Below are 12,726 nucleotides of genomic sequence, written 5' to 3'. Positions count from 1 at the left end.
ACACACACACACACACACACACACACACACACACACACACACACACACACACACACACTCTCCAGCAGACGGCCCTGGCTTTGGGAGGGTCAGTCAGTTCCTGGTCTGGGCCTTTTTGGTCTGCTCCTGCGGCTGTAAGGCAGGCGGGACATCCGCAGATAGAAGGTGGCTTTCACTGAATCCCCCTGAAGACCTTTATGAAAACGATTTTGAAAACCAGCCTTTAGTTAGAAATAGAGGGATTTAAAAGGATCTAGACAATTAACGCACATTTTCTCTCCTCATTTTATACCAGCCTTCGAGCAGCGGTCAAGCTGCAGAGCTTCTTGCCAAAGAACGTGGAACGGTGCCTGGATTTATCGGCTTTGGAACATCTCATAGTGACCTAGGATATGTTCCTGCAGTTCAAGGAGCAGAAGAAATAGACAGTCTTGTAGATGCTGACTTTCGAATGGTATTGCGAAAACTGTCTAAAAGAGATGTCATAACAAAATTAAAAGTAGGTGTATCCTTCATCCCTGAAAATTGATTTTTTTTAGATTTTCCTTCAAAAGAAAAATAATTAGGAGTGAAAACCTTAATCTGCTGAAGACATTGAAAAACTCTCCTTGATTTCAGTAGGGTCAGTTTCCCCCCAGATAATTTGTGATAAAGTCAGACACTATACAACTAAATGAAAAAAGGCTACTAGGCCTAATAATAATTTATGCAAAATTCTTATTGAAGCTTTGCTTTGCTTTGAAAGAGGTATACTTTTATGGGAATGGTTAGAGAGGAAGCTATCAAAATACTGCTGCATTTTCACGTTAGTAAATTTTATAGCTGTACAGTGATTCTTTTAACTTTTTTGGGCATATGTTCCTTAAATGTTACATAAAACTACATTTGAACTGCTTGCAGTTACAAGGATGCCGTGGAAAATCTCTAGAATGATCTGTCGTTTTCTGGGTTTTTTTACAGAGAGGGGGTCTGTAAGAATAACTCCAGTAAATTAATGTGTGTAGATTTATTTACAAGAAATGAACCAGTTCCTAGTTTCATGAACAAATACAAAACTATAAAGCAAAAGTTTGATTGTACTAAATTGCAAGGTATTTCCACTTGTTTGGTTTTTTTTAATTCCTATTATTGACATTTTCATTTTAGGCTACGCAGGAGTTTGCGGCAATGTGCAAGGAAAGAGAAGCAGAGATTGTTAAAGGTGTTCTTCCTTACTGGCCAAGAATTTACTGTAAAATCTCTCTTGTAAGTATTAAAGATTGTATATTTTTACCCAAAAAATAAATAAATCCAGTTTCTTTGGGCACTTCTACCTTAATCCATACAGCAGTCATATTGACACACTGAGTTTGGTATTATGATGTGTTGGCAAACTTGGTTTGAAAAATAATTGTTCAAACTTTGAGAAGCATTTTTTTCTATGAGGCTGGATGCCTCTGAAAGGCATGGTTTGTACTGCTTTTTCTGCTCTGCACTTGAGTTTTGGATAGAAGCTGTTGATTATGAACACCTTAGGAAGTGATATGAAGATTTACTATCTTCATGCTTCAACGTAAAAAAACCCCAAAACCCACAGTTTGATTTCACAGACATCTATACAGGTAATAAAAACATCTTCAGCCCAGTGCGATGCATTCTTTTTATTAGTTACCCTAAATATTAATAATTTGGGATAGAAACCAGTACCTGATGGGCATTAAGACAGTTTGCATTTGGCCAGGTTATTTCATAATTATCCATTCTGATGTTCTGTAATATTTCTTTAAAGTATCTGACATTGGTCCCTGTCAGAGATCAGATATTGGAACAGATATTAATCACTATTCTGATCCAATACAGCAATTCTTAAATGGAACCACAGAATACAGAAGGCTGCTATTTATATATATATTTACCAACAAAGGTTTAATGTTGACGAATATAACATGTACACTCCTATAGGCACCCGAGTAGTTAAAAAAAACAACAAAAAACAAACAAACGAAAAAACTCGTATGCAGGAAAGTGTTATAATTGAAGGTAGCTTCCTGTTTTTTCTTGTACCAATTTTCTTAATCTAAGAAGAAAATGTAAACATAGATAAAATACTGTTACAGTTATTCAATAGCTAATGGAATCCAAACGGAATTAAAACTCTCCCTTATAGGATATACTACCTGTCACGATTATATTGGTGTTGAATTGGGGCCCTAGCCTATACTAGTTAAAAATACATACTATGTGGGCACGTCTACATGTGCGCTCAACTTGTACTTGCTAAGGCAGTTACTAAATGCAAATACTAAATGATTGTGCAGTAACTACCGTTACTGCTTTGTCTCAGCAGTGTATGGGTCATTTTTGACCCTGCTATGCAGAAGCAATGAGCTACTGATTAGTAGTGTCAGCATCATGGTTTGTGCCGCTGATAGTATGTCGCCATAGCAATGAGCTATGGCGACACAGCGTCTCATGCACATGTGTCCTGTGTTTTGCAAACTTGAGAATAGTTTTAAAAAGATGAGTGTGGAGCTGTCTCTTTATGCAGATTGAATTAATTTCTTTGCTGGTCCTTTCCTTATAATGTAGCTAAGTCAGCTACACTCTTCTGAGTACAGCCAAATATAGAGCCTTACTGGTTTAAAAATGAAAGGGATAAATATATTTTAAAATACATTTTGAAGCAGGCTGTGCTAAAACTGTATTTGTTGTCTGTATTGGAAATTTAAAGAGTTAGTAAATCCCAATAATTTTTAAACTAGATTAAAATTGACCTTGAATTTCTATGGCAGTCAGTTATATTTATGTTCTCATTCTGAATTTACTATTAAAGCTTAATTTAAGAAGTTGCAGTTTCTAGGTTGATAATGTTATGACAGGTGTTGGATCTGTAGTTCGTATCAGTAGTCCCATTGATTATTAAAGCACATGAAATCAGTGGGATTATTAAAATTACCAAGGATCAGCCATATCAATGCAGATAGGAAGATCTACTCAAAAACATGTATTGGTCTTTAAGGCCTCTCAGTAATTATTTTAAACCAATGCTTTACATTTTTTATTTAATAATCTTTTTCCACTTCTTTGATGAGGAAGCCTGGGATGTCACAAGAATAATCCACTGGGTTTGGGATAGCAGGATTCCATTTCAAATCTAGATGGACTAATAATGTAATCAGCACATCAATTTCTGCATAGACAGCAAGCTTTTCTTTTTTTGGGCGGGAATAGCTGAGACATGACAGTAAAACAGAAGCATTTCTGCTCTAGAATACTTGACATCAGAAACTGTGTCTATATGTATTTAAATCTTTTATTTTAAAACAGGATAATGACCGCCGTGTTCGAGAAGCAACACAACAAGCTTTTGAACAACTTATTCTTAAAGTAAAGAAACACTTGGCTCCTTACTTAAAAAATATCATGGGATACTGGCTGATTGCTCAGTGTGATACTTACTCCCCTGCAGCGTCAGCAGCACAAATTGCATTTGTGAAAGCTTTCCCTTCAAGCAAACAATCTGAAGCCTTGGTATTTTGCAGAGATGAAGTTTTGAATGTGAGTTTGCAGAATATGATGTCCTGATTATTATTTATTTATTTTTTTTGCAAGAACTGGTTACCATTCAGTTACTTTTTCCCTTCCCTTCTCAAGTCTCAACTCAGGCATGTAAAATTTAGAAAAGTGTATTTCCGCCCCCCTGAAACTTCTTATTAATGTGAGATATGTTTACCAATACCTCCCTTAATTTTTCATACGCGTTGAGTCCATATAACATTGTACAGCTTGTGGATGTGGAGGTAAGGATTTTTTTGGTTGGTATCTTTTATTGGACCAACTACCACATAGACTCTGCAATATTCCTGCTATCCGTTTCCATGTAATAAATGAAAGTTGCAATATATGTTCCAAGCCACATTCACCAGTTGCTGATAGTACATGCTGGCAATAGGTAGAGCTGAACTGCGAGCGCAAAATCACATTCAGCATCATTTTAAGAAGTGTGTCTGTGTCTGTTTCGTAATAAGTTAAAAGCCTTATATTCCACTATATTTGAAGCCAAGCCAATTGATCTTGGACAATTTAGCATTAACTGGAAATGGGTTGTAATCAAACTTCCGAGATGCAAAGCATGCTAAACTTTTTTATTGGTTTTATCCTGGAGATACGTAGCTCCTCTATGTCAAAAGTGGCTGTATGATCTAGTGGTGGCTGGAACATGGTACTAGATTTTGGGAACCCTGGTGTCTGATCCTGTTTTTGTTGTTAGTTCATGGATGATCTAAGTCACTTCAGTTCTCCTCACTGATTTGTTTTCCCATTTAAAAAAAAAGAAAAAGAAAAAAAGGGCCTAATAATTACATGCTGCTGAGTTCTGAAACTTCATTGTTTGTCCTTATTCTGAGTAATTTCTAGCATATGATTAACGTTCATCTATGAATAGTGTTTTCATTTGTCTTGTCTAGGTGTTACAAGATCATCTTCTGAAAGAAACGGCTGATACACTTAGTGACCCTCAGTATGTTGTTCTACTTTAAAGTTACTAGTTTCAAAATTTGTTTTGTCCTAAAATATTATATTCTGTTTAGCTACTTGAATCCATGTCAGTAGGTATATGAAACAGTATTTGATAAAAAGATCAAAATAATTTTTAGCCAAATCTGCGGAGAGAAAATATAATGGAGGTGCATTATAGTATATGGCAAATCTATAGCATTTTTATTTTTTGTTAAGGAAAGTGCTTTTTTTCTTTTCGGTGTTAGCCTGCCAGGCTGGTAGGGCTTTCTAGTTGAATCCCTGTATGATACCATGTGGGGCACCTGTGCTTGGGAGTCTTGCTTATAAGTAGGTTTTTAGGCTGGTGGCATGCACATTTAACCATATGTGCTGAGGTGGAACAAAACCTAACAGCAGTGGTAATTGGTACTTCAGTAAAATATTGGAAAGCCCTTTAATACTGTGATGGTGAGCAGAGTTTGAGAACCTGTATAGGAAAAATAGACCTTGGCTCCTATGTTATTTTTAATAGCCTGTATAAAGTAACATGACTGATATCTAGTATCTGTCAAGTTCATGTTCTTTCATCCTCTGTTGTGTCCTGCCCTTCCTTCCCTATTCCCCATCCTTGCCATAGAGATGAGTGTGTGCAGGGAACATTTTACTTTTAGAAATAGTTTAATACATATTCATGCAAGTTGCTAGATGTATGGTGGAGAATGCAGAGTGAGTTTCTTTGACCTTTCCCTTACAGTGGGAGGTTAGTGAGGTTTGTGAGTTCTGCTTGCTGTGGATAGACCCCCAGGAAAGCCCCGTCTCCTACAGAAAGAAGGTTTCGTTGTGCCAGGGGAGCATAGGGATCAAATAGAGTTTTTGTCTTGGTGCTTTGGATTGCGCTTACCCAAGGCCATTGAGCATCTTAAATATAAGGACTGAGACTTTGAAACCTGATTCCCGAGTCTATGGGAATCTTCTGTAGGAAGCAGATGGCAGGTATGTTGCTTTCATGTGTTTCCACCATTGCTGAGGAGTAGAGTTGAAGTTTTCTAAACCTGAAGTCTTCATGCTGTGATCCATTGCATTGCTGTAATTCCGCTGAGCAGTGATGAAGCTATAAATAAGTGAGGCCAGACCATAATTAACTGGGATTGCACAGAGTCTGCTAGTCAATAGAGGTGGTGTTGCTGTGGCTACAAACCGTTCAACGTGCTTTCCTCTGCCCATGCTTGTCTTTTGTGTCTTGTCTTGTGCTTTTGAGGTTTAACCAGCTGTTTTTCACTGTTGAGCTAGTCTCATGCAGATGGTGAGCCACTTGGGTAGAAACAGTATAGTCATGATTGATGAAGCATAAGTAGAACTTCTTGATGTCTGCGTATTGCTGACACCTAATCCATGTCATGTGGCTGCATATTAAATTTGAATGAGAGGTCATTTATCTTTGGGAGGGGTTTGGTGATGAAGGGACAGTTTTCCCATTGCTTATTGTTGGAAATGCCTCTGCGGGAAGGACTCAGCCCATTTTAATAGATTCCTGAGGCTCTTTCTGATTCTTTGCCACCTGCCCCAGGCAGAACACCAATATCTCATGATCAATTACTGTTGAATACTGCAGAAAGGTTCCAAAGGATGAAAATTGAGGTTGGCCTCATTCTTTGACAGACAGGCATCCACTAAAACTGTATCAGTGTTATATTGTGACCTGAATACTGATGATCCTGGGACTGGCATATTTGCTTCAGTTAGAAGAGCTTGTAGTTGAATTTTGTTTAGCTTCTGTGTGGGCCTGCTCCAGAGCAAAAGGTTTTGATACTTACAGGAGCCCAGTAAGTCCAGGTTGGGCCTCTTTAGCATGGGTTAGATTATGGCTTCTTTGGGTTTTACCAAGGATGTTTTTCACCAGTCTGGCAAGGTGGTGGTCAGATCTCAGGGACTCCTTTAGGGTGTCCAGAAATTTTTGATGAGTTGAATGTGCTGAGTTCTCCAAATTCAGGCAGGTGGTTGGTTGGGGGGGCGTGCAGGAAGGATAGGTCCAGGTGGCTTGGGGAGCTTTCAGAAGGATATGCCTACTGTATTTGATAAAGCCAGCAGGTTTTCTCAGCTCTCGGTATACAGTTCTGATGCCAGGCATATCTTACGGGCTTGAATTCAATTTCTGTGCCTTCCGTCTTGTTTTCTCTGCATTTTCAATGAGCCAAGAATCCTGGAAGGGTGAAGCTACCACAGGGCTCGTAGGCTAGAAAGGGTTTGAAAGGAGACACTAGTCACTTGGGAGCCTAAGTTCCTTTATTTATTTATTTTTTAGTGAAACATTTGGCTTCCAAGTGCCTAAGTCTCTTTTGAAAAATGTATTTTGTCTAGTAATTTTATCCTCTTGGATTGCATGCATCGTTGATAAGTAGCTTGAAGACAGGTTGCCTTGAAACTTGGCCTTTTAGGAGCCAACTGAAGAAGAAAAATGAACTTTCACAAAATTCTTTCCTTTTATAAGTATGCGTTCAGTGAAATTTTTAAACTACCAGGAAGCTCAGTGTAGTGAGCACTGTTACAGTGTCTATTAAGAATGTTAAGTTTTGTTGTATACAGAAAAGCCTGAGAAACCTGTTGAAGACCTATAAATATACACATTTTTTTAAAGCTCAATTAATTTTATTAATCTTTCTTTTGTTTTTTGTTTTTTAAGAACAGTACCAGAGGAAGAAAGGGAAGCCAAATTTTTCCGAATTCTCACCTGTTCTCTGTTAGCCTTAAAGAAATTGCTTTGCATGTTGCCAGAACATGAGAACCATTCACTTGAGGAGAAGCTAAAGCCACTTCTGTGTCAGCAGAAATTTTGGAAATACAGCAAGCACAGTGTACCACAGGTTGCTTATCTTCTTTGTTCCTTTATATGTTTTATTCACAAATGTTACTTTGAAATTTAGAGCATTAAGTGATCTGCTCTACCGTGCAAAAAAGAATCGACTCTGGGGGTTCTGCTGATGTATATTTAACATAGTCTTCCAGTTACAAGACATGTCATGCTTTAGGCCAGAGGTGGGCAAAGTGTGGCCCGTGGGCTGGATCGGGCCTGTGACGAACTCTCTTTCCTGTCTGCCCCTGTCTGTGTTGCTGTGGCTGGTTTCCATGGAGACCCCAATGGCGGCGATGCTGTGACAGCACGGGACCAGGGTTTCCATGGAGGTTGGGCCCAGCAGTGCTGGCAGGGTGTGCAGCTGGAGGGGAGCTGCTCTGGGGCTGGGATCTTGCAGCAGTGACAGCATGGTCCAGAGTCAGGCAGAGCTGTGGTCCGGTGCCCACACCCCATTTTCTCTTCCCAGATCTGGGGCATGTGGGCAGTGGGCTTCTGGGAAATGGTGTCTAGCCACTGGCCAGATCTGCCATTTTGCCTACCCCTGCTTTGGGCAGATTGGACAAGCTTGCCCTGAGACCTGCATGTTCACTAGTTAATTTGAAGCCAGCATCATCTATTTATCTGAAGTTTGCTGTTGAATTCTTGTAGATGAAGCAAACTCCAGAAGCTTAATGCACAAGGTCATAGATGTTTTTAGGTGAGTCATTATCTAAATTATTTTTTGGCCGTCACTTTGCCAAGAGTTTTATATTATTATCAGTGCAGAAGTGGCATAATTTCAGTGATGCATAAAGTGATTCATATAGTAGTTTGTCAGAGATTTTGAAATGCTTCAAGTGCACTGCATAAAGATGTCTATTGTTTGTAATGTTTTGTTTGACTGAAAAAATCTTCTTTTCCAGTAATCTAAAAGCTTCTGTCATGTAAGTTCACTGTTTAAAAAAAATTTTTTAAGTTGAACTTTTGTGCTAACTTGCATTTTATTTTGACTTTTTGTGTGCGTCTTCCTTCAGGTTCGCTCAGCGTTCTTTGAGCTGGTTTCTGCTTTTTGTCAGTACCTGCCTGAGTTGCTTAAACTTGAAGCACCACGAGTTTGTCCTGCAGTACTTCTGAGTATTGATGACAGTGATGCAGTTGTATGTCCAGCTCTTTGGGAAGCCGTACTTTATATTGTTACTACCATTGAGGTAGGCAGAAAAATTGAGAGACCAGTAGTTTATTTGATTATTGCTACGGCTTAAATTTTCATGAAGTAATTTCACATTGAAATTAGGCAGCATTACCTGCATATTGGAAAAGTACATAAACTGCTTCAGTGGATGGTATCATTCTGTCCTACCATCTCTTTTGTAATTTAATTTGTTTTTTGGTTAATTTTATGTAGTAAAACCTAGTTTAGTCTTATGGGGTTGTTCTCAACCTGCTTTGTTTGCAGCAAGCTGCTATATGAAGAATGAGCTGGTTAGCTATTTGCTGCAGCTTTTACTTCAAAGGGCACCACTTCTCTAATCAACTAGAGCCCATCAGAGAAGTGGTAGTCTTTGAGATAAATTGCTAGCAAACAACTTGAGCATTTCAGCGGTTCTGCATACTCGTTCGCTGCAGGTCTGTAGTCCCCAGTTACTTGGCAAACTCTCAACTTCATAGGGGGTTTAAGGAATCTAACTCTACAGAGTACCTAGGTTCTGCTGTACTAATTGTACCTTTATCCTTTATAACCACTAGTTTTTCCTTAACTGTGCAGAAAATGGTGAAGATGAAACAATTGTCAACGGGTTGTTAAAAGCTTTGAAAATGATAGGAGATAGTCATTTTCAGAGGTGCTCTCACTCCTCATATTCAAGGCTTCTAATAGCAGCCTCCTAGTGGCTTTCAGATACCTTGAAAAAGAGGGAGCTTAGCAGTCCTGAACCTGACAATACCTTAGCATGAGCTGTAAGCAGTGTTGGCTAAGTTTGCTACTATCAGAGCCCTGTTTTCAAGGTTACTAGTTGCAGCTTGCAATCTTACTAGCAGCCCTGAAAAGGAGGGGAGCTAATCAGTTTTGGGGCTGCTAATACCACAGTAGGGATGAACTGTGTTTAATGAGCAATGTCTGTTTCTATTAAGTTTGGATAGGTGCATTCTCTCAGTAAGTGGCAAATGTTTTTCAGTCCTGAGGTTGTGCACATATATGGACTACATTGGTACAGCTATTTGGAGTTTACAGACAACATTTGTGGTTTGTTTTATCATTCACTGATTTTGGTTACCACTCTATTCCTTAGGTGAAATCTTGGTCTCATGTAAGTCAGTGGAGTTTTGCTATTAACTTCAGTAGAACCAGGATTTCACCTCAGATGCTTCTGTTAAGTGGGATCCTTCTTTGTAACCGTTATATTACTGTTAAGCATGACCCACAGCCATATATGAAAATTGGTAAACTTTCTTTTTTCCTTCGCAGTTTATCAGTGCAAGTAAATGTTACTGTTATGTCTGGCTTTTTTATTTTTTGGTCATTTGGTTTGCTTTACAAATTAGTCCTAGATACAAGATCAAAATATTTTTTCCATGAGTTCTCAAATTCCTAATGCTAGTTAGGTTGGTGATGGGTTAAATCTGGAGTTAAAATAAAAGTAACAATGTCAAAGAAGAAATGTAATTAAGTGGTATTAGTATCCCTGGGATTACTTGAAACAAGTCCATTTTGACTGATGCTTACATAGCTAGAAGATCGTCACTTCACTTAAGATCAAAAAATATTATTCTCAAATTTAGTAGTAACTGAATCTGAAATGCTCAGGGAGAAAATGAGGCTTTAAAGCTACTGACCAGTCTGTTCAGAGTGGATGTTAACTTTGCTGCAGTGAAAGGAGGTGACCCAGGAGGAGCTCTCCAACCAAATAACTTTGGAAATTAACTTGTATCTATAATGTCTTTCTGTAGGACTGTTGGAGGCATGTAAATGCCAAAAAGGGAGTTCTGCCAAAGCTGTGGACCATGGTTCGAGAAGGTGGACGGGGTTTAGCTACTGTTATATATCCCAGTCTCTTGCCATTCATTAGCAAGGTGCCTCCTGGCATTACAGAACCAAAGCTGGACTTCTCTAGAGCTTTTTTTAGCTCTATGATTCAAGGGTACGAATCACACATTTTTTATATTTAATTTAAGGCAGCATTTTTATTTATGTTTGGAAATAAAAAAATGCCAAATTACTTAAAGTATTTAACATGTCTAGATATAATCCCATTGTTCTTGAGGATATTTAAATACATGAAACAATAAGTTATTTAATGAAAGGATGTTATTACCAGTGAGTATGAAAACAGTATGGACAACACAAGTATTTGAAGATTTTAGCTGCATCTCAGCTAAAACACCTTTCTTGCCTTAATCTCATTTTTAAATGTATACCTGCTCCTTCAGATTCCTTTTGGATTGGTCTTCATATCCTCCCAGTCCAAATAATTTCAGTCTAATTTCCTTTACCACTAGATGATAGGACAATGGTTACATTTTTTCTCCCTCTGTAAAAGTATTAAATCTCTTTTGCCCATGTGCAAGTGAAAACCTCATTAGCATTCTAGCGGTGAAGTTAGCCGTATTTCAAAACTCTAGTGGTTGTTTTTAAACAAATTTGAACTTGTATGCCTTGGTCATCTCAGAATAAATGTACTTTAAAGCATCTCAGAAAATATACATACAATGATGCTTTTAACTTAATATTAATTCTTTTTTTTTTTTTCTTTTAAATTTACAGATAGATGTTTGTGAAGTAGAAATCTCTTTAAATAGCATTTAAAAATGGCTTGGTGAACTCAGTGTTTAGTATGGCGTTTTTTAGTGTATGTCTGCTATTTTGTTTAAATATTCTTTTTCATTTACAGAACTTGCAAAACTAGTTGTTCAATGTTGCTTTTTCCTAGAGCATGTGGGATTCTGTTACCCTGTGCAATTCTTACAGTCTCTTACACTAGTAAGAACTTTCCTCATTGAAACAAACTCTGTATTCAGCAATTGATTTCTATACTTATCTGCCTACCATTTCTTTCTTCCTTCCTTCCTTCTTTGATCACTTGGCCCCTTTCTTTCATGCAAGACTGAACATACAAGGCTGAAGTTTAAAAATTGACTTCAGCTAACTGTGTTTAGGACATCAGATTGAAATACAGTAAAAGCTTTGTTATTCGGCTCCCACGGGGAATGGAGGTGCCAGATAACAAAATATGCTGGATAACTGAGCGGTCAAAACAGGTGTCTTTGCCTGTTCGGGCTGCCACCTGTTCCGCCATGTCTGGGGTGTTGCCTCCCCTCCTGCCGCATTGCCGCCCCTCCTGTAGGCCCTGAAGGGGAGAGAGGGGGGACCCATGCAGCCTGCTATGCCCCTGGGCCTCGGGGCTTGGCAGAGCAGGCTGCTTTCCCCCAGGCCATGGGGACTCCATGAAATCAGAAGTGCCACAGTGGGCACTTCTGGTTTCACTTCATCCTTAAAAGCCAGCATGCTGGTTAACGTAACGTGCCAGCTTGTGAGGTGCTGGTTAATACAGCTTTTGCTGTATATAGTCATGGCTGCGTTTGGCTGGTAAGCCATAAGTGTTTTTTTCCTCTTGATTGCATAATTATGAATGAGTCAACTAGATTAAAAAGTTGCATTTAAATGTCCAGAGTTCTAGTTTTGATGTCAGATGTGTTTTTCTGAATTTCAGTTTTGAAGTAACTTTATTACCTCCCTCCTCCCGCACCCAATGAACAGCATGTGCAGTGTTGTATTAAATATGAAATAAGATTGTTGACCAGTGACTTTTTTTCAGTTCTCTTAATGTTATATTTATTTAGGTTGTCAAGTGAAAGAGCCATATCCAGCCAATTGGAATGTTCTGCAATCATCACTGCTTTTATGGAGTGTCTGCGATATGCAATGCTACAGAACATAGGTGAAGAAGATGAACAAAAACAGATTCAAGAAATGCTTATATATGATCAGGTGTTTATTATGCAAATACTTGAAATATTTTTTGTTTTGGCCAAATTTAACTTTAAGAAAATGTTCAGTGGGAATTTATTCAATATCTTGTGGAGTTTAAGAAAAAGTAATGTGAATTTTGCTTCTAGATCCTTCCTTCCTCCCTTTCTATAAAACCAAACACTCTAATGAAGTGTGTATTTACTATTTGAAAAGAGCATTGCTATTAATAAAGTATAACTATAATAAGTATAATATAATGGATGTAAACAGCACTTTTGTTTAATAGAAGAAGTTGGGTGGTTATGATGTCATTCTAACCTTGTTCTCAGATTTGCTATTAGGTTGATGTTGTTTCTATAGCTGTTGAATACTTTGTTATGAAAACTTCTTGGGATTTCTGAGCTCAGAATGATTATCCAGTTGGGTAGTATTCAGTAACTAAAATCTTTCCTGT

General features: G+C 38.2%; 1 protein-coding gene across 1 annotated transcript in view; it reads left to right on the top strand.

The window, feature by feature from the left end:
* LTN1 (listerin E3 ubiquitin protein ligase 1) overlaps positions 1–12,726 on the top strand; it is a 52,892-nt gene that overhangs the window by 442 nt on the left and 39,724 nt on the right. Inside the window, exons 2-9 of the mRNA XM_019528785.1 lie at positions 296–499; positions 1,147–1,245; positions 3,307–3,537; positions 4,446–4,498; positions 7,157–7,337; positions 8,341–8,514; positions 10,253–10,443; positions 12,143–12,290. Coding sequence (XP_019384330.1) covers positions 296–499; positions 1,147–1,245; positions 3,307–3,537; positions 4,446–4,498; positions 7,157–7,337; positions 8,341–8,514; positions 10,253–10,443; positions 12,143–12,290 — 1,281 coding nt within the window. The remainder of the gene's footprint in view (positions 1–295; positions 500–1,146; positions 1,246–3,306; positions 3,538–4,445; positions 4,499–7,156; positions 7,338–8,340; positions 8,515–10,252; positions 10,444–12,142; positions 12,291–12,726) is intronic.

The sequence above is a fragment of the Crocodylus porosus genome, unplaced genomic scaffold (assembly GCF_001723895.1).
Source record: "Crocodylus porosus isolate Cpor-Errol unplaced genomic scaffold, CroPor_comp1, whole genome shotgun sequence".
NCBI lineage: Eukaryota > Metazoa > Chordata > Crocodylia > Crocodylidae > Crocodylus > Crocodylus porosus.
The sequence above is the reverse complement of the archived record's forward strand: the minus strand, read 5'-3'. Positions and strand labels throughout refer to the sequence as shown.